The sequence below is a fragment of the Staurois parvus genome, unplaced genomic scaffold (assembly GCF_062004578.1).
Source record: "Staurois parvus isolate SC_StPar_1 unplaced genomic scaffold, SC_StPar_1.0 ptg001418l, whole genome shotgun sequence".
Lineage (NCBI taxonomy): Eukaryota > Metazoa > Chordata > Amphibia > Anura > Ranidae > Staurois > Staurois parvus.
The window spans coordinates 2,924,837-2,945,988 of NW_028319214.1; the positions used below are offsets into that span (position 1 = coordinate 2,924,837).

General features: G+C 46.0%; 1 protein-coding gene across 1 annotated transcript in view; it reads right to left on the reverse strand.

Annotated features, from left to right (window-relative positions):
* The window catches only part of CFAP251 (cilia and flagella associated protein 251), a 115,468-nt gene that overhangs the window by 33,298 nt on the left and 61,018 nt on the right, over positions 1-21,152 (reverse strand). Inside the window, exons 15-16 of the mRNA XM_089662048.1 lie at positions 3,092-3,265; positions 2,653-2,837 (exon numbers count right to left, since the gene is read on the reverse strand). Coding sequence (XP_089518174.1) covers positions 2,653-2,837; positions 3,092-3,265 — 359 coding nt within the window. The remainder of the gene's footprint in view (positions 1-2,652; positions 2,838-3,091; positions 3,266-21,152) is intronic.

Sequence of the window (21,152 nt, forward strand, 5' to 3'; positions counted from 1 at the left end):
CTGGAGGTTCCCAAGGATTTCCCCTCATTTGGGGGCATCATCTCTCACTTCCTGGCTATGGGACAGGAAGTGAAGGTAAATCTTCCCAATGGGACACAGACAGCAAAAAGTAAACTGTCAGGGGTTATAACCCTCCCTTACCCTATCCAAAATGAGAAAAATGTTTTGCGTATAGTTCTACTTTAAACCCAAAAGCAAACATTTATTATATTGCAGCTTTAGTGCAATTAGATTTCTTTTTTAGGTCTTCTTTCTTTTATTTTCATCTGGTGATTGAGCCATTATGTCAGTTTTTCAACAGAAACAAGCTGTCAACAGAACAAGTGGTCTTGCAGATACAGCAGTTAGAGGATGGTACAAACTGTTTCTTCATCAGTTTTTATTTATTTATGTAAAACCTTTTCCCCTAAAAGAAACAAACTGTTTGCTAAAACTGCCTAAAAAGTGTTAATGGAGTTTGGCTTCAATTTGTTAGTGTGTCTAAACCTGCTAGTATACCTATCACTCCCCTCCCCCTAGAATGACAATGCTGCTTTCCAAGGGTATCTCTGTTCCTTCATTCAGAGTGGGGGTAGTCGTATACAGGAAGTGTGTTACTGGTCAGATCACAAGGTAAAAAAAAAAAAAAGAAAATGAATGCACCCACCACATCTAATGATCGGTAAACTGGCATATACAGTACATATTACATTTTTGGTTTTGGGTTTAATATCACTTTAACTGCAAAAAAAAGCTTGGTCACCATGCTAGCTTTGGTATCTGGCAGGGCTATATAGATCTTAAGACTGGTAGGACAGAAATGCAAATCTTTTGACAGGCAAACAGTTCCCATATGTGTATGCCAACTGTTCATTTAGCTATTTGATTGAAGTTTAACTTTAATCTGTTCCAGGTGAAAATCATATGATGTCCTTCCAGGCCACACTGCAGCACAATCTGTCACCGGTGGACACAGAGGATGGCTAATCCATACACTGGCTGCTGCAGGTACATGTGACCAATCACAGCAGATCACAATAGATGGCTTTCATTCATGCCATCCATTGTGTACTATGATTTTGATCTCTGTGATTAGTGACAGTGATCACATGGTACAGACACTGCCAACCACAGCCCATCTGTACCATGTGATTAGCTGTGGCCAATCACAGCTAGCAACAATAGTAAACACTAAATGAATCAATTTCATTCAGTAAAAATGGTTGCTTGTAACAGTGAAATTCACAGGTATAAGCCATAATAATGTGTAAAAAAAAAAAAAAAACAATCCTGATCACTTCCCCAGAGCAGCACAATGTTAACAATATATTGCTCTGGTCACAGTGTGTTAAAAAAATCATAAAAAAGCAACAAAAAAGAATATGTATATAAAAGCTTTGTTTACATTGACGGCGCTATGTAAGTACCTGTAAAAAAAATAAAGAAAACATTTAAAAATTGAAAAAATAATTAAATGTTATTTGTTTTTTTTTAACATACTGTCACCAGTCAGTGTCTCTGATCACTGCCACACCAGTTATATGATGATGCTACACTGCACTGGTGAAAAAAATGTGAAAGGAAAATATTTTTGCAATCTCTTCATCTTCCAAAACATTGTGACAAAAAATTACAACTTCAAAAAACTTGCAATGACTCTTACTAAATACCTTGAACTGTCTACTTTCCAAAAAGGGGTCATTTGGAGGATATTAGTACTGACCTGGAGTTTTCGGGCCTTAAGAAATTAGTTAGACAGTCAGACAGTCAGTACATCAGGATTGATATATACTGTGTGTATATATATATATATATATATATATATATATATATATATATATATATATATATATATATCATAGTTTGTGGACTCTATAACTGTCCTACAGAGTAAATGATAAACACTGATTTGGGTTATTTTCACCAAAGAAATGTAGCAGAATACATTTTTGGCCTAAATATATGAAGAAAATAAATTTTTTTTTTTCACAATTTTTTCGGTCTTTTTTCATTTATTTAGCCAAAAATAAAAAAAACCCAGTGGTGATTAAATACCACCAAAGGAAAGCTTTATTTGTGTGAAAAAAATGTAATATGGGTACAGTGTTGCATGACCACGCAATTGTTGTTCACAGTGCTGAAAGCGGTCCACTGGCCTGGGTAGGAAGGGGGTGAAAGTGCCTGGTACTGAAGTAGTTAAATATAGAGATGTGAAGATTAGCTACTAGAGTTATCTCTGCCTTCACTCAAATTTAAAGGAGAAGTACAGAGAATCTAGTCGATCACAGGAGTGCAGTTCGTTCTGCATTTCTGTGACCCGATTTCAGCCGACAGCAGGCTGAAGGATTTTTTATTTGGCACTCTCTTTGACCTGTTACATTTAGGTATTGTATTCTGACAGTCAGAACCTGTGGCTATCAGAATACCTGAACTGTGTGTGCATTTGATGATTTTCCATCTGGCTCTCTTGATTTTCAGAACAAATTGTGTTGGAAATGGAGGGTGCTGAGAAGATCATCCATGGCTGGAATTTTGCTATGTGTATGGCCATTGCAGAATAAATACAACTGACTCCAAACACCTAAGAAGTATTTTGGTTTTCTTTAGCCATAATGAAGGGAACATGTAGAAGATATGCATTTTGATTTTTCTATATATAGTGCTTCTACTCACCTGCACATTTTGGTAGTTGTGTTGTAAAGTTTCATTTTATACTGATCATCGGCAACAAGAATAAAGTTTTCTTTTGTTAAAGGAGGGTACCATAGTAAACACTGTGGAATCGCACTCTGGTCAATGCGGTCACTACTTTCAATGACTAGATTGTCTTTACTGCTCTTGATAAGATTATACTCCACCTATTGGAAAGAAAACCATCATAGTATCAGTAACAAGCAGTTTGGGAAACATTAAAAAAACAGGACAGCTTGAAAACCTGTCCTTCTCTGCATGCTAGAAACAACTTGTTGCTAAATTGTGCAACTGTGAATAAAAAGAAATTAAATTTTCATTTCAGAAAAAAACACACATTAAGACAAATGTTCAGCAATAGTTGGGTTTATATATATGCATCACTGTACTCTACCTAGCAGTACATAGAATTAATACCAACCAACATCCGATCCTTTCCAAGAGATACAAGTCTGGGTTCATTGCTATCCAGGTGAATGCCAAACATTATACTCTGTATTGGTCCATAGTGACTTCGATTCCTGGCAAGGTATTCCCAAGATGTATATCCATTTTGTTTAGTCACTTGAAACACTGTCATTGTGAACTCTGCATCCTGAAACAAGAGAACACATTTCCTTTATGAGATACATGTATGAACTACAGAATGTATGAGACTCTGTTGTTAAATAGAAGTGATGGCTGGTATTAATGATTTCATTTTACTATTATCACTAAACTGCTGGAGGAATCTTAAAATGGAGCTAAACTCTGTGATACTTCTCCTTCAATGGTCTGACATCCCTAGCCAGCATTTTCTACCTGGCTTCTTCTTGGTGACCGGCAGCTGCCATCTTCTTTGGCCAGCATAGGATGACATGACTCCAGCACATGCACGGGAGGACAGCCATCCCAGCACAAAGGCTCTGTGCCAGTATGCAAACTGAGCTGTGCTGGTGCAGCTCAGTGTACCTTCCAAAGAAGAACGTGAGTAGGCAGGTAGGTTTGCATGTCTCTTCTGAAGTACAGAGCCCGTTTGCTCATAGGACTTTAATTCTGCTTTAAAGTGGAAGTAAACTTTGTTTTTTAAAAAATTGCTGACAGACAGGATACTTATGACAGAAGAGACCCTATCGGTCTCTTCTGTCATAAATGCTTCCTCCTGCCTGTCAGTCATCATGTACACTGAGCCGTGCATGCGCAGGTATGTGAACATTCACGACCCCGATATGTGCCGCTTCGATGTGACTCCACTGAGCATGATCCGGCCAATCAAGCAGCTGAAGGCACGAAACCCAAGATCCGCCTGATTGTTTACAGCACAGCATTAGAAGGCTCGGTTTGACAGGTAAGTCTCTCATAATGTGCTGATATACATTATAGCATAACCCACCTGGGCTCCCCCCAAAAAAGAAATTACTGCGGACTTTACTAGCGCTTAAGATGTCAGATTTAAATAATATCCTGTTTGTCTACCACCAAAATTCCTAAACAGGCAGCTTCCCTACTGAGGAACTAGAAATGATAACTAGGCCTATCATTAATATTCACTCTAGGGACAAAATGTAAAATCATATATTCACATTGTACAGGTGTACCTCGGTTTACAAACGCCTCGGTTAACATAATTTTCGGTTTACAAATTAAAATTCATTGAAAATAATGCCTTGGTTTATGTATTTTTTTGAAATACGAAGTGTATGATGGTGACGATTTTTAAATGCAATTACTGGCTTTTTTTTTCCTTCACTATAGCTCACAGAATTAGCTGTCACTTTCCCCGGAGTTAAAGGAAGCTTTGTTTCTTTTAAGACACTAAAAGGAAACATTTTTTCTTTTAACATGGGGAAATAAACTAAAAGGAAACTTTCTTTCTTTTAGCTGGGGGGGAAAGTAACAGCTGAATCTCTGATCAATAGTGAAGAAAAAAAAAAAAGCGGTAATTACATTTAAAAACTGGCACCATAATAAATAAACGGCGTGGGGTCCCCCCTCCCATCCATACCAGACCCTTATCCGAGTATGCAGCTCGGCAGGTCAGGAAAGGGGGGGGGATGAGCAAGAGGCCCACCCTCCTGAAGCATGCCAGACCACATGCCCTCAACATGGGGGGGTGCTTTGGGGCAGGGGGGCTACCCCACAAAGCACCTTGTCCCCATGTTGATGGGGACAAGGGCCTCTTCCCCACAGCCCTGGCCGGTGGTTGTGGAGGTCTGCGAGCAGGGAGCTTATCGGAATCTGGAAGCCCCCTTTAACAAAAGTGAAGTGTGAAAAAAGACACCACACGGTCTTTAACAAGTCCTTTATTAAAAGAAAAAACTAAAAGAATGTCCCCCACAGCAGATCCAATGTCAATCACGATGCCCGCCGCCACCGACCCAAAAAAAAAGAATTTTAAAAAAAGGTTCCACTTCCGATGATGACTCCCGCCGTCTACCTGCTCTGGTGGTTTGACAGTTCTTAAATAGGTAAGGGGCAGAGCCACCCGGGGACATCACATATGTGACTCCACCCCAGGTGACATCAAGGGCGGGGTAACTCGCACAGGTTTTAATTTTTTATTGGATATGTTTTATAGCAGAAAGTAGAAAATATTTTTCTCAAATTTTCTTTTTTTGTTTACATAAAAAAATAACAAAACACTGTGGTGATCAAATACCAAATAGAGAAAGCTCTATTTGTGTGAAAAATAAATCATATAAATGTCATCTGCATACAGTGTTGCATGACCATGCAATTGCCAGTTAAAGTAGCACAGTACCGAATAGCAAAAAATGGCCTGGTCATGAAGGGGGTAAAACCTTCCTGAGCTCAAGTGGTGAATCTGAACAATCTTGAAGTTTATAAACATCCCAGCACACGTCCCTAAATTCTGTGACATTTATTCACTATGCCCTGTGAGTAGGCACTGCTGTGTCACACATTTCACAGAGCCTGCCTTCTGAACTACAGAGGTGCTGAGAGGAGCAGTTTCAGGAGTCAGTACAGGAATCACTGCTTGCAGATGGTGAGGTACCATGGGATACTTAGTGGAAATGGAAAGTAAAGAGCAGAGGAAAAGCTGGAAAGTATGCAGGGAATCCAGATAGTTGTGGAAATAGATAGCCAGCAGATAAATAGCAATCACAACATGAAAGGAGATTATTCAAGTAAGCTTATATTGGACTGTCAAATAGAACTATTGTTTGTATTGTTATTACAACGCTGATGTTATACAATAAAAGTGTTTGCTGTGACCATAGAAATCCTTTATTGAATGAGGAGTGAGCATTCAGCATCACATTACATTATTACCGCGAGAAAAATGCTTGCCCTTTCTGTTCCTGTTCTCCTTGATGTGATCAAAAGCCTAGAGCAGTTTCTTAACCTTCTTTCAGTCAAGGCACCCTTTCAAATTCTGCACAATCTTGAGGCACCCTTTAAAATTCTGCACAATCTTGAGGCACCCTTTAAAATTCTGCACAATCTTGAGTCACCCTTTAAAATTCTGTACAATCTTGAGGCACCCTTTAAAATTCTGCACAATCTTGAGGCACCCTTTAAAATTCTGCACAATCTTGAGGCACCCTTTAAAATTCTGCACAATCTTGAGGCACCCTTTAAAATTCTGCACAATCTTGAGGCACCCTTTAAAATTCTGCACAATCTTGAGGCACCCTTTAAAATTCTGCACAATCTTGTGGCACCCATTACAAAATGTAAAAAACTAAACTAATAGTTTTACAGAACACAGCAACATCTACACACGTCGGACACCCAACTTCAGAAGTGATTTATTCTTCCAAAGCAAACACACCTTTGCACAATGGTACTGACTAGTATTCCATTGTTTCTTTTCTCCCTCTCACTCAGCTAATGTGACCCCAGTGCTGACACAGAGGGGCAGGGGAGCGGCAAACAAGGATGGTGTGTAGGGGCCCAATGTCCTCCATGTCAACTGATGACATCATTGGTATTTTATGTTGTCGGTGACTAGAAAGTTGTAATGGTGCACAATGAAAACCTGTGACTTTGTGTAACTAACAGGCAGGCTTGATCCACCTGCTGGCTTGTATACAATTTGTGGGCAATTTATAGGCATTTTGCCAAGGTACCCCTGAAGATACGTGAAGGCACCCTGGTTGAAAAAGGATACTGAGAGCCTTGTGGTTTTTCTGGAGACTGCAGAGAGTGTATTGTTTCAATCTGACTACATCTAGCAGCCCAGCAGTGCGATTAGAAAATCAGCAAGGCACAATCACTGTGCATGGCTACAAAGCAGAGAGCAAAGTCTGCTTATGTAATAATGAGCAAAACTATACATAGGTTTTCAGCAGAAAAGTAAAAAAGTGAGTCCTACAATGCATACTAGCATTTTTTTTAACCTAAAAAAAACGCTGGTAATAGCGTAGTGCTTTAGCAGCATTTAGAAGCATTTAAGAGCGTTTGGGAGCATTAACAATTTATTAGCGTTTTTACAGTACATGTAGGAAAAAAAGCTGTTAGGAGCATTTTAGTAGCATTTAGTAGTGTTTAGCCGCATTTAACACATTCTGTTGGAAAAACGCTCCAGAAAAACTCAACAAAAACATTTTTTTCTGCTCCTAGACACTGAAGCTCAAAAAACGGTAATAGCCTAAAATAGTGGCCATGAACACATAGTATAACACTATTTAGCTTCTAAGTGCAGAAAAAAATGCTGATAACATCTTCTAGGAGCTTACAAAAAATGCTAGTGTGCATGGAGCCTAAAGGATAAAAAAAAACAAAACATCATTGCATCAACCACACTGAATTGGATCAATCTCCAGATATAAAATGCCAAAATAGTATGAATCAATGCTTGCTCGAAGCAAAAGTAGCTTTCAGTTGTATCCACCTGTGGACTACCTATATAACAATGTATCTAACATCCATCACATGAATGTGTATCCACAGTAGCTGTCACTGCTGTAAGTGTATCTACTCATATATGCTGTTTTTCCTATTCATACGTATGCCCAGTACTCTGCTCCAGTTGGTGGGGTTTCAGCTGTGTTGCTCACCTGCAGTTTACAACAGATACAAAAACCCAGCCATGAAGTAGCGTTCAGAATGTAGATGATCAGAGGGAGAGTGTGATGTCTTCACCTGTCAGGGCTCCAGGCGGTGGCACAGTGACAGGGGTGCGGTACTGTTGGAAAAGCCGCAGACAATTTAAAAGCTGCTGTGCTTGGTGAAGTCACGCTGTGCCTCAGTGTTACTTCTGATGCATTTCGATAGAAGCCTCTATCTTTGTCAAGGTATGCTCAGGGCATTGCTTTTCATGTATTTCTCCCACTGTTAACCCCGGTTTTGCTGGTTTATTTCATATCCTTATAGCTTCATTACTAATCAGTCTCTTAGTTGCCCTGTTAAAACTTGTGATTCAATAGCAGTTATATAAAAATTCAGTGTCTTATAAATAAAATAAAAACACTTTATTGTCTTCTTAAAACTCTGAAACTAATAAATACAAATTTAAAAATTATACCCATAATTCTCAATTAAAGGCAAACAATTCAATATCATGAACTGTCAAACTCCATATGTACTTTTATTCAGCCCGTGACATTTTTCATATGAAATTACCTCCTCACCAGTCATGTTTTATCCATTATATCCCTGAAAGAGGCTCTTACAAAGATATCCCTTGTAATGTGCAGCCAGACTCATCCACCTTACCAACAGCTCCACTTCTGCCACCCCCCTCTGTCATTCCCTCCACTGGCTTCCGATTGCCCAACGCATTAAATTCAAACTACTAACACTGACATACAAAGCCATTCATAACGCTGCCCCAAACTACCTCACCGACCTGATACCCAAATACCACCCTACCCGTACTCTTCGCTCCTCACAAGACCTCCTACTTTCTAGCTCCCTGGTCTCCTCCTCCCACGTCCGACTGCAGGACTTCTCCAGGACTTCCCCCATCCTCTGGAACTCACTACCCCAATCCATCAGACTGTCACCTACCCTCCTCACCTTTAGGCGCACCCTGAAAACCCATCTCTTCAGGGAAGCCTACCCCACCCTCACTTAATAGCTGATCTACTCCACTCCTCCTACCACTCCATCCCCCCCAGCCACTTCCTCCGGTACCACTATCCCCTCCCTCCTAGATTGTAAGCTCGAGAGAGCAGGGCCCTCGAACCCCTCGTGTATTGTTTTGTTACTGTATTGTCTCATTTTCTGTCCCCCACTATAATGTACAGCGCTGAGCAAACCTTTTGGCGCTATATAAATACTGTATAATAATAATAATAATGTTTAGGGAATGGATGTTAATGTATTTCTTTGTCCTTCTGTTGCCAGAATGTTATCCTCCCTCAATAGATTCCAATGTCAAAAAATTATTGTTTTTACAGTAAGGCAGACCACGGGTTGCAGGAAGAAAAAATTGCTCAATTCCTCCATCAACACAGTCAGTGACAGTGTTAAAGGGGAAATCCCCTTCCATGGTGCTACCGTGTTCTCCTGGCAAGGCGGGGGGGGGGGGGGGGGGGGCATGGAAAGCCGTCCCTGCCAGGAGAACACAGTGATTATTGCTAGCAGCTACAGTCACTGGCAATAATCACAGGTACTAATCCAACATGCTGGCTGTACCCAAGTTGATCGATGGATCGATTTGGGTACAATCAGCCTGCTTATACATGGTTCAAATCTTGACCAGTCCCTGCTGAACCGGCCGAGATTCGAAAAATCTATGGCTGGCATTGCAGGCGACAACAACTAATATTGAGGATCTTACTATTGCAGCCCACTTGTTTCTAAAGGTCCTGGTCAAAATTTGATTTTTTTTTAAATTCTTTTATTTATGTTAGCAAAGCTTCGAGAATACAAACAATCATTGCAATATCAAAGGCATAACAAAGTGTCAAGTATTACAGCCATCACACCTTAAATAAGTGTCAAATATACAGGATAAACAAGGCAAAACCAGCATTATATAATAAGTGCGTTTCCTATACCACTTTGTATAGATTGTAAGAGATGCAATCAGAAAAAGTGTCTGCAAAGCCCAGGTGAGCATGAAAAACATTAATTCTGACAAAACTACACAGAAATAACGATAAACAGTTGCCAGGTGCCCACCAACAATACAAAACTACAGAGTCTCCTCATTTTTCATAGCAAAAGACAGAAGAGTGAAAGAAAGGAAGGTAGCGTAAAGGTGTTAAAAGAGGGGGAAAAAAGGGGGGGAGAGGGACTTCCAATAAAGAAGTGGAATGGAACAAGCCAGTCAGTCACCCTCCCACAAAGTGAGCCCGCAAAGTTGCAAAGGACCTAGCGGGCAAATGTGGAGGCCTCTCCCCGGCGCCAGAAGGAGAGGACTCTTCCTAGGCCACTTCCTGCAAGTGGGCATCTGTACACATGAAATAACTCCAGGGTCTCCATTTGTCCTGACACTGTTCCTCCGTATTATGCAGAGTTGCAGTTAATTCTTCCATGTGATGGATATCCTCAATTTTAGCATACCACAGGACTCTGGTTGATGGTTGAACTTGTCTCCATAAGGCAGGAATACATGCCTTTGCTGCATTGAGTAATTACACTGTTAGGGTTTTCTTATATTTCCGGAAGAGCCTCTCGGTTAAGTGCAATAAACATGCGGCCAATTATCTTTCAAATAAACAGAGGTAAAATGTTTAATGGTGGATGTCCCCTCTTCCCAAAAAGGGGTGATAGCAGGACATGACCAAAAGTTATGGAATATAGTGCCCACATCTGCACTACATCGTCAACAGACATCTGGGACCACCCTATTCATTTTGTGAAGAACGTACTGTACTCTGTACTACCTAGAGAGAATTTTGTACCCCATTTCCTGGTATTGATTGACAATGGAGGCTTTGTGAGCTAACAAGAGGATTTTTTTCTACCTGTGGAGGCGTCAGGTGTAGATCTAAGTCAGCCTCCAGGTAACTATATAATAAGGATAATGTGTGTCTCGAGGGTTCCCCATTACTGCACAACTCTTCAAAGGGAGTAAGGGTACGAGGTGAGTAGCGCGCTTTTTGAAACATCTGCAAAAATGTTTCAGCTGGAAAGAACTTAAGTCGGTAAGAGGTGAGTCTGAGAGCCAGGAAAGCCCAGAAAGAGAGGGGAGTTTGCCTGGTGGCCAGACGTCCACCAGCCGGGATTTCTCCTGTTGTGCCAGTCTCTGTAGGTGTCTGCTGGTCAGGCCAGGGGTATAATTGGGGTTCCTAGCGATTGGAGTCATTAGTGAGGTTTGTGGCACAAGGACGTCATCTGAAAGACCGACCTCACTACCTCTAGGGTGGCCCCAATCAGGGGGTAGGTCCACATGTCTTTAGGAAATTAAGCAGCAATCCAAGGTGATGACAAAAGGGGAATGGAGGTGTCCTCAATCTCCATTGCTACCCATTGTTTGAGATCCGCATTGCAGTGTAAATCCACAACCCTCAAAAGGTGTACATCTCTATATTATCCGAGGACAGTGGGAAAGCCAATGCCCCCTCTCGCCTTGGGCAGAGAGAGAAGCTTCAGGCTTATCCTCGGAGATTTATGAAACCATACCAAGTCCCTGAATAGGGAACATAGTTTCTGGAAAAAAACGATGTTAATACAAACAAGCATGGCTTCTAAAATATAGAGGATCTGCAGAAGCACCATCATTTTCAAGGCATTGCATCCCCTAACCAAGATAAAGCCAGGGAATGTCAATTTTGAAGGTCAATCTGCAGACCGCAAAGTCATGCTAGCAGGTTTGCCGAATATAAAGAAGCAAGATCAGGAGTGACGTTTAAGCCCAGATATCATATGGATTTGTCCGCTCACTGAAAGGTGAAGGAGGAGCAAAGGCTACGGGCCTCGGAATCTGCAATTGTTACATTCAACTGTGTACCTCCCTGCCAAACATTTTGGAAGCATTGGTGTATATTGGGAGCTGTCCTACTTCAAGATCAATCTCACTAAATCAGCCACTGATTTAGTGAGATTGATCTTGAAGTAGGACAACTTCCCATATACACCAATGCTGTCAGGGCTCCCAGGTGTGACCAGAGGTGTGTGACTGACGCAGGGAAACGCAGACCTCAGATATGTTATAAACAATATAATTTATTAACACTAACAATACAAACATAAACGCAGTGCAATACTAAAACATAATACAGTGCAACCAAACCAAACCAAACCAACCACCCACAGATAACAGTACATACAAGCAAGCGTCGTCAGGCAGGCCGGGTCAATATCAATAGGGCAGGTAGGTACAGGGGGAGCAAGCGGAGATTGGTCGGGGTCACAGGCCAGGTTCAGCAGGTAGCAAGCAGCGTAGTACAGAGGGTAAGGCAGAGGGATGGTCAGGGTCACAAGCCAGGGATCAGAACAGGTAGCAAGCAGCGTAGTACAGAGGGTCAGGCAGAGGGATGGTCAGGGTCACAAGCCAGGGATCAGAACAGGTAGCGGGCAGCGTAGTACAGAGGGTCAGGCAGAGGGATGGTCAGACAAGCCAGGGATCAGAGCAGGGTCAGCAGAGAATCAGACAGGAACAGAGAGCAGGAACAGGATACAGGGCCCAAGAGAAACACAACACCAAGGCAGAGTCTGCAAGTCTGGCCATCCCTTAAATACCCCAGCATAATCAGTTCCAGGTGTTAGCTGGCTGCAAAGTTGAGTCTCTGATTGCTGGGAGCACCCGCTGGCCAGCCCTGGTACTGCAGATCAAAAGGCAGGTGAGTCCCACCATTGCTGGCTAGTCCATTCCTGACAGTACCCCCCCCTCAAGGAGCGGCCTCAGGACGCTCCAAACAGTCCTAGCTGGGCAAAATGTTCCACCGCCCGGGTCTGGTAACTGGCGGGATATCAAAGACTGGCACACCGGGCAGGACTCCGGGCAGCGGCACACCGGGCAGGGGCACACCGGGCAGAGGCACATTGGGCAAAGGCACACCGGGCAGAGGCACATCGGGCAGGACTCCGGGCAGAGGCACATCGGGCTGGACTCCGGGCAGAGGCACATCGGGCTGGACTCCGGGCAGAGGCACATCGGGCTGGACTCCGGGCAGAGGCACATCGGGCTGGACTCCGGGCAGAGGCACATCGGGCTGGACTCCGGGCAGAGGCACATCGGGCTGGACTCCGGGCAGAGGCACATCGGGCAGGACTCCGGGCAGAGGCACATCGGGCAGGACTCCGGGCAGAGGCACATCGGGCAGGACTCCGGGCAGAGGCACATCGGATTACCAGGCGAAGCAGCAGGCAGCGGGCCACCAGGCGGAGCAGCAGGCACCGGGCCCCCGGGCGGGGCAGCAGGCACCGGGCCCCCGGGCGGGGCAGCAGGCACCGGGCCCCCGGGCGGAGCAGCAGGCAGCGGGCCCCCGGGCGGAGCAGCAGGCAGCGGGCCCCCGGGCGGAGCAGCAGGCAGCGGGCCCCCGGGCGGAGCAGCAGGCAGCGGGCCCCCGGGCGGGGCGACAGGCAGCGGGCCCCCGGGCGGGGCGACAGGCAGCGGGCCCCCGGGCGGGGCGACAGGCACCGGGCCCCCGGGCGGGGCGACAGGCACCGGGGCGACAGGCATCGGGCCCCCAGGCGGGGCGACAGGCATCGGGCCCCCAGGCGGGGCGACAGGCATCGGGCCCCCAGGCGGGGCGACAGGCATCGGGCCCCCAGGCGGAGCGGCGGGTGCCGGACCCCCAGATGGAGCGACAGGTCTCGGGCCCTCAGGCGGAGCGGCGGGCGCCGGACCCCCAGATGGAGCGACAGGTCTCGGGCCCTCAGGCGGAGCGGCGGGCGCCGGACCCCCAGATGGAGCGACAGGTCTCGGGCCCTCAGGCGGAGCAACAGGTCTCGGGCCCCCAGGCGAAGCGGCGGGCACCGAGTCACCAGGCACGACAGTGGGCACCGAGTCGTCTGGCAAGACTACGGGCACCGAGTCAACTGGCGGAACAGCGGGCATCGAGTCAACTGGCGGAACTGCGGGCACCGAGTCGTCTGGCAAGACTGCGGGCATCGAGTCAACTGGCGGAACTGCGGGCACCGAGTCGTCTGGCAAGACTGCGGGCACCGAGTCGTCTGGCAAGACTGCGGGCATCGAGTCGTCTGGCAAGACTGCGGGCATCGAGTCGTCTGGCAAGACTGCGGGCATCGAGTCGTCTGGCAAGACTGCGGGCACCGAGTCGTCTGGCAAGACTGCGGGCACCGAGTCGTCTGGCAAGACTGCGGGCACCGAGTCAACTGTCGGAACAGCGGGCATCGAGTCAACTGGCGGAACTGCGGGCACCGAGTCGTCTGGCAAGACTGCGGGCACCGAGTCGTCTGGCAAGACTGCAGGCACCGAGTCGTCTGGCAAGACTGCGGGCACCGAGTCGTCTGGCAAGACTGCGGGCACCGAGTCGTCTGGCAAGACTGCGGGCACCGAGTCAACTGGCGGGACTGCGGGCATCGAGTCAACTGGCGGGACTGCAGGCATCGAGTCAACTGGCGGGACTGCGGGCAGCGAGTCGTCTGGCAAGACTGCGGGCACCGAGTCGTCTGGCAAGACTGCGGGCACCGAGTCGTCTGGCAAGACTGCGGGCACCGAGTCGTCTGGCAAGACTGCGGGCACCGAGTCGTCTGGCAAGACTGCGGGCATCGAGTCGTCTGGCAAGACTGCGGGCACCGAGTCGTCTGGCAAGACTGCGGGCACCGAGTCGTCTGGCAAGACTGCGGGCACCGAGTCGACTGGCGGAACAGCGGGCACCGAGTCGTCTGGCAAGACAGTGGGCTCCGAGTCAACAGGCACGACAGTGGGCACCGGGTCATCAGGTATCGGATTGTCTGGCTCGACAGCGGGCATCGGGTCACCAGGTATGACAGCGGGCACTGGGTCACCAGGCATCAGGTCATTTGGCTTGCCAGCGGGCACCGCGTCATCTGGCAAGGCAGTGGGCACCGGGTCACCAGGTATGACAGCGGGCTCTGAGTCAATTGGCACGACAGCGGGCACTGGATCAGGTACCGGATCATCTGGATCAACAGCGGGCATCGAGTCAACTGGCCTAATAGGATCGTCGGGCTGGATCAGTTCATCATGCTGAGTAGCGGCATCAGGCTGAATGCAGGCATCAGGCTGAGTAGAGGCTTCAGGCTGAGTAGAGGCTTCAGGCTGAGTAGAGGATTCAGGCTGAGTAGAGGATTCAGGCTGAGTAGAGGATTCAGGCTGAGTAGAGGATTCAGGCTGAGTAGAGGCATCAGGCTGAGTAGAGGCATCAGGCTGAGTAGAGGCATCAGGCTGAAGAGAGGCATCAGGCTGAAGAGAGGCATCAGGCTGAAGAGAGGCATCAGGCTGAAGAGAGGCATCCGGCTGAAGAGAGGCATCCGGCTGAAGAGAGGCATCCGGCTGAAGAGAGGCTTCAGGCTGAAGAGAGGCTTCAGGCTGAAGAGAGGCTTCAGGCTGAGGAGAGGCATCAGGCTGAGGAGAGGCATCAGGCTGAGGAGAGGCATCAGGCTGAGTAGAGGCCTCAGGCTGAGTAGAGGCTTCAGGCTGAGTACAGGCTTCAGGCTGAGTACAGGCATCAGGCTGAGTAGAGGCTTCAGGCTGAGTAGAGGCTTCAGGCTGAGTCACGGAAAACAGGTTCACCGGTTTGGATACTGGCAGGATGGTATTGGTTGGAAAGAATTTTCGCTTTTTTCTGGTTTTAACTACTGGAGCACTGCAAGTAAACGCAGGTCTGCAAACGAATGGAGCAGCTGAAGACAGAGAAGAACTGGAGGATGGAACAGGAGAGGGAGCAGTTGCTACAGAGGGCTTTTTTACAGGGTTAAAGGCAGGATAGGTGCAGCGAGTGGGAACAGGGTACTGACATGCGGTAGATAGCCAAGTATACTGGGCTGTAACTGGAGGAGCTGGTGGGAATACAGGAGTAGAGTTAGAAGCAGGACTGGGTTTTTGTAAGCTGACTGAGGCTGGGTGCAACAAGTCTGTCCATGTCTGCAGTATGGGTTGAACAAAGCTGAGCTTACACAAAGCCTGTCTGGTCAATGACTGCACTGCGTTTATACAATCTCTTAGTGTCTGTGGTGAACATGTGGAATAACGCTCCAGAAAGTAACCCACATCATCCTCTAATAACCACACCAGGGACTCTACCTGGTCTGCACTAAATGGTGGCAAAAATTCATCCCTGCATGCGGGGGAACCAGATGAAACCAACTCAGCACAAACCTCAATCAAAGGCTGCACCTCAGAGAACTCTGTGCCCTGATCTACTAGAACATGAGCGATCCGTATACATTCTAGTAGTTGATCCCGGGGATACTCCTTCAGAGTTTGATAAGCATACTCCCTGTCATCAAACACTAGCAGATATAAATACACAACCTCATCCAGATCCATCCTTCCCAGCAACAAGCCAAGATGGCCTCCCTGTGCAGCCACTTCTGGTCAGGAATGGCCTTGGTGTAATGTCAGGGCTCCCAGGTGTGACCAGAGGTGTGTGACTGACGCAGGGAAACGCAGACCTCAGATATGTTATAAACAATATAATTTATTAACACTAACAATACAAACATAAACGCAGTGCAATACTAAAACATAATACAGTGCAACCAAACCAAACCAACCACCCACAGATAACAGTACATACAAGCAAGCGTCGTCAGGCAGGCCGGGTCAATATCAATAGGGCAGGTAGGTACAGGGGGAGCAAGCGGAGATTGGTCGGGGTCACAGGCCAGGTTCAGCAGGTAGCAAGCAGCGTAGTACAGAGGGTAAGGCAGAGGGATGGTCAGGGTCACAAGCCAGGGATCAGAACAGGTAGCAAGCAGCGTAGTACAGAGGGTCAGGCAGAGGGATGGTCAGGGTCACAAGCCAGGGATCAGAACAGGTAGCGGGCAGCGTAGTACAGAGGGTCAGGCAGAGGGATGGTCAGACAAGCCAGGGATCAGAGCAGGGTCAGCAGAGAATCAGACAGGAACAGAGAGCAGGAACAGGATACAGGGCCCAAGAGAAACACAACACCAAGGCAGAGTCTGCAAGTCTGGCCATCCCTTAAATACCCCAGCATAATCAGTTCCAGGTGTTAGCTGGCTGCAAAGTTGAGTCTCTGATTGCTGGGAGCACCCGCTGGCCAGCCCTGGTACTGCAGATCAAAAGGCAGGTGAGTCCCACCATTGCTGGCTAGTCCATTCCTGACAAATGCCTCCAAGATGTTTGGCAGGGAGGTACACGGACTGGAGACAAAAAAGATCAGGTCGTCCACATAGGCTACAATTTTATGATGTCCTGATGTCTTCTGTGTGCCTGCAATATTAACGTCTGGCCAGACAGCGCAGAGTAGGGGCTCCAATGTCAAGATAAATTTGAGCAGCAAGAGGGGGACTGTTTTGTACCGTTTCCTATATTAAAAAAGTCAGAGCGCCATTCATTTACCTGCACTACTGTCAAATGGGCTTGAGGCTTTCATGAAGACTAGGAAAAAGAGATTCCGATGAAGAGCGTTTATGAAGAAGCTCGAAGGGGCGCACTTGGGAGATAAGTTCATCTATTCTCTGCATCTGGTCTCGCTTCTTTTGAGCTCCCCTTTGGATCAACAGCACCTGTGCAACACATTTGTGGGCTTCCCACTCCATCGCAGGATTCAAGGTGAAACAACGTTTTCCAAGGAGTTGTCAGATAGCAGTTAATTCTAGTCAGATGTTGGGGTCCTGCAATAAGGACTAATTAGGTATCCATATCGGAGGTCTGCTAGGGACTGTTTCGCAGGCAAGAATCAAGTGAGTTGGCACATTACCAGAAAAAGAGATAATATGGATTTGAGCGAAAGTCACTAAGGGTAAGTCTTTATGTTGAATGAGAAAGAAATTGATCCTAGAGTACGTATTATTATCTAGAACCCCAGGCCGTAACTACAGCACGGCACAGACCCCCTGGGAGGAGAATAATAAACATACTCACCACAGAGGGGATGTGCAGCTCGGCAACCCCCCGGCAACTATACAGGAATGCACCAGAGTCCATGTATATAACAAAAGAGCGTAAACATCAAAACTTATACATTAACATGGTGAAGTGGGCAGAATAAGGCCAGTGGTCCAGCTGTACACAGGGGAGGCATACCAACAACGACCCCGTAGGAGCATGCAGGCTCTGTGTCCCCCGTAAACAGCTGATGACTGCACCTGAAAATGAGAAGTATCCTAGAGATACCAGCTGAACAGTGGACCAACGGGGTCATCCTCTCAATGTCCTGTCAGGTTGAACAGTTTAAGTAGTATAGCTAGAAACAACATTCCCCTAAATGAGGATAAGAGATGGTTACATTAGTCCAACCTTGGTATTCTTGCGGGACTAGTCATGGTTCCAGAAATCGTGGAACGTCAAATGGTGCCGGACACGCTGAGGGCTCGGTAATGTGGGGCAAGAGTTCCTGAAAGTAGTCGGCAGATCCAGCCAGTCCAGTACAGGAACCTTCTGGGCCTCCAGGAAAGCAGAAAGCTCCAGGAGCTGTTCTGGCCAGCGCAATGTGAAAGAGTCATTACCCTTAACCTCCCTAGCGGTCTGATTATGTCCATATTTCAGTGCTCAAAGCGGTAAATTTTTTTGCATGGAAATATGTATTTTTTTTATTGTAGGCCTGTAATTTTTAGGAATAACTCACTGAAATCTGTCCAAACAAGAGTCTAGTAAACATCCCGGGTAGGATAAAACTTGAAACACGAAATCATAAATTATAATTTAATAAATAATCATAAAAAAATAATAATATAATAATAATAATAAATTGAATTCAATAATATAATCAAACCAAAAACACTGAAATTTGAAAAATAGCACCAAGTTCGCACATCGCTGAGCAAAGTCGCAAAATTGTTTTCAGTGTCTGATGACGAATTTCCCCACGAGTCATTATAACTCAATTCTGCAAGTGGTTCTGATTTACTATCTCTGTTCTCTAGCTGGTCTAAAACCGCTTTTGACCTAAAGGGACGCTTTTTGGACGCCATGGACGTTTCTCAGTTTCCAGGCAGAAAGAACAGTAAAAATGCAGGCAGGGCACAGGACAAAGCACTAGGGACAAAATGTATGTGAAATGCTTTGATACAGTAATGTTTTACTATGTGATTTTAGTGAATGTCACTTTTTGTCATTTTCAAATTTCCCGCCGTTCGCAGGGGACAGAACCCAGATGACAGATGCCGGCATCTGCCGGATTACATTGCCGGGGACACTGCAGGAGGGACAGCGCGGGAGCGCAGGACAAGGTAAGTGATCGAGGGATCGCGGAGCAGCGCCGCATGGTAAGCCCGAGTGTAGCTCGGGGTTACCACTTGTGGTACTAAAACTTTACCCCGAGCTACACTCGGGAATACCGCCAGGGAGGTTAAGAACTGCGAGGTGAAACAGATGTCCACACCGATAGGTAGCCCTGGAATTCCACAAAATCTCCAGTAGTGGTCGGAGGGCACCTCTCATCCAGAGGGTGAGACGGGAGAGATCCAGAAAGAGGTGGACTGTCACTCCATCCAAGTCCACTGGGCCTCTGGTCCAGGCTCATCTCATGATCTCTTCTTCAATGGTGTAAAAATGGACTCTGTCAAGAACATCACATGGGTATGGGCATCGGGTACTCTGTACTCTGTGTACCTGGTCCAGCTCTGTAGGAGGTTTGTCTAGGAGTCGGTTAAAGGCAGTGACCATGGCCCTTAGATCACCCCCCCTTCCCCCCGGTGTTGCCCTCCGGGATACCCCGTAGGCAAATGTTGTTCCTGTGGTTTCTGTTTTCACAGTCATCTATCAGCAACTGCAACATAGTAACAGGAGTGTGAGTCCTCCAAGGAGGCCACTCTGGTCTCTAACTCATGGGAGGCTGTTTCGGTGAGGCCTGAGAGGTCGCCGAGGCTGCGGAGTAGTCTGGCCCATGGATCTCCGGAGACAGGATCGGGGAGCCCTGGTGTTGAGAGGGATACAGGTGTGCCGAAGGGATGGCCTGTTGCGTCTTGTCCCCTTTCCTCTGTGCCGCGAGGCAGCGGGATGGGGGCAGGAGTGGAAGAATTGTGCAGGAAATAGGCTGAAGTGTTGGTTCCGCTCTGAGCTGCTGGTGTCCCAGGAGCCCTGTCTCTTTCAGACATGTGAAGTGGTGGAGGTCTGCAGGCTGCAATAGGTTCTCTCCCTGGTCTTAGCACAGAGCTCCCAAACTCGTGTCTTTACAGTGCCATTGCCTAGCCGCGACCCTCAAAATTTGATTTGACAAGGAAAATGTCAAGGTCTGGGAAGTCTCTCCTGGCATATGACATAAACTGCAGGTTGTAATCATTCTTGTTGGCATGTTCAATAAATACATCTAGTTCTTCCTTAGACCCTCTCCAGAGGAAGATAATATAATCTATAAGTCTTTTCCACAGAACTAGGTTTGTACCTAATACCGAAAGGACAGTTAGGGGGAGGAATGTGTGAAAAGGTATGTTCAGTATGCCCTCAGCACAACTTGACAAAGGTAGAGGCTTCTATCAATACAACAGAAGTAACACTGAAATTTCTGGATGAAGCAACATATAGGCACAGAATGACATCACAAAAAAATGGCAGTTGACTAGTGCAAAACCCCCTGGGAAGTGGTTAATCAAATCCTATGCAAAGTAATATATTACTACAAATATAAATGCGATATTGTATTTATTCGATCACTTAGATCATGAAAAAGGTTGACATTGACAGAGTGAACATGTTGCAATCACATTAAAATCAAAGAATTAAAATAAAGAATCGTTCGACGTCTTCAAAAATGGCTGTATAGGCAAAAAATGACCAATATGACGCAATGGAGTTTCCTTTTTGTATTCATCAGTGAAGTTCCATATATAGTAGCATAGTGGAATAATTTCCTTCTTTAAATGTTCCTTCATGAACACCACAGTAAAAATGAATGGACTCTTAGGAATTGAATAATGGATAATGATGAATACAAAGGAGACAGGGGATAATAATCTTGACATCAGCCTAATAGGATGCACATATTCAGATTAATTGAGTATACAGTATATCTCTCTTTACCTTCTCAATGACTGTGCCATACTGTGTGCATAGTGGGTATACACCTTCATGGATAGCCAACATAGGTGGAAATGTATCCACAGTAAGAAGTGACTCTAAACGTGAATAAATATTAAATAATGAGAAGTAAATACCAATGGTGCTATAGTGCCATGAGATAAGTTAATGGGAATTACCATGAGGAAGTTCAAAAAACAATTTTTCACTGCAGATGTGAAAAAACATTGGTGTATTGGTAATTCACATTAACTTATCTCATGGTACTATAGCACCATTGGTATTTACTTCTCATTATTTAATATTTATTCACGTTTAGAGTCACTTCTTACTGTGGATACATTTCCACCTATGTTGGCTATCCATGAAGGTGTATACCCACTATGCACACAGTATGGCACAGTCATTGAGAAGGTAAAGAGAGATATACTGTATACTCAATTAATCTGAATATGTGCATCCTATTAGGCTGATGTCAAGATTATTATCCCCTGTCTCCTTTGTATTCATC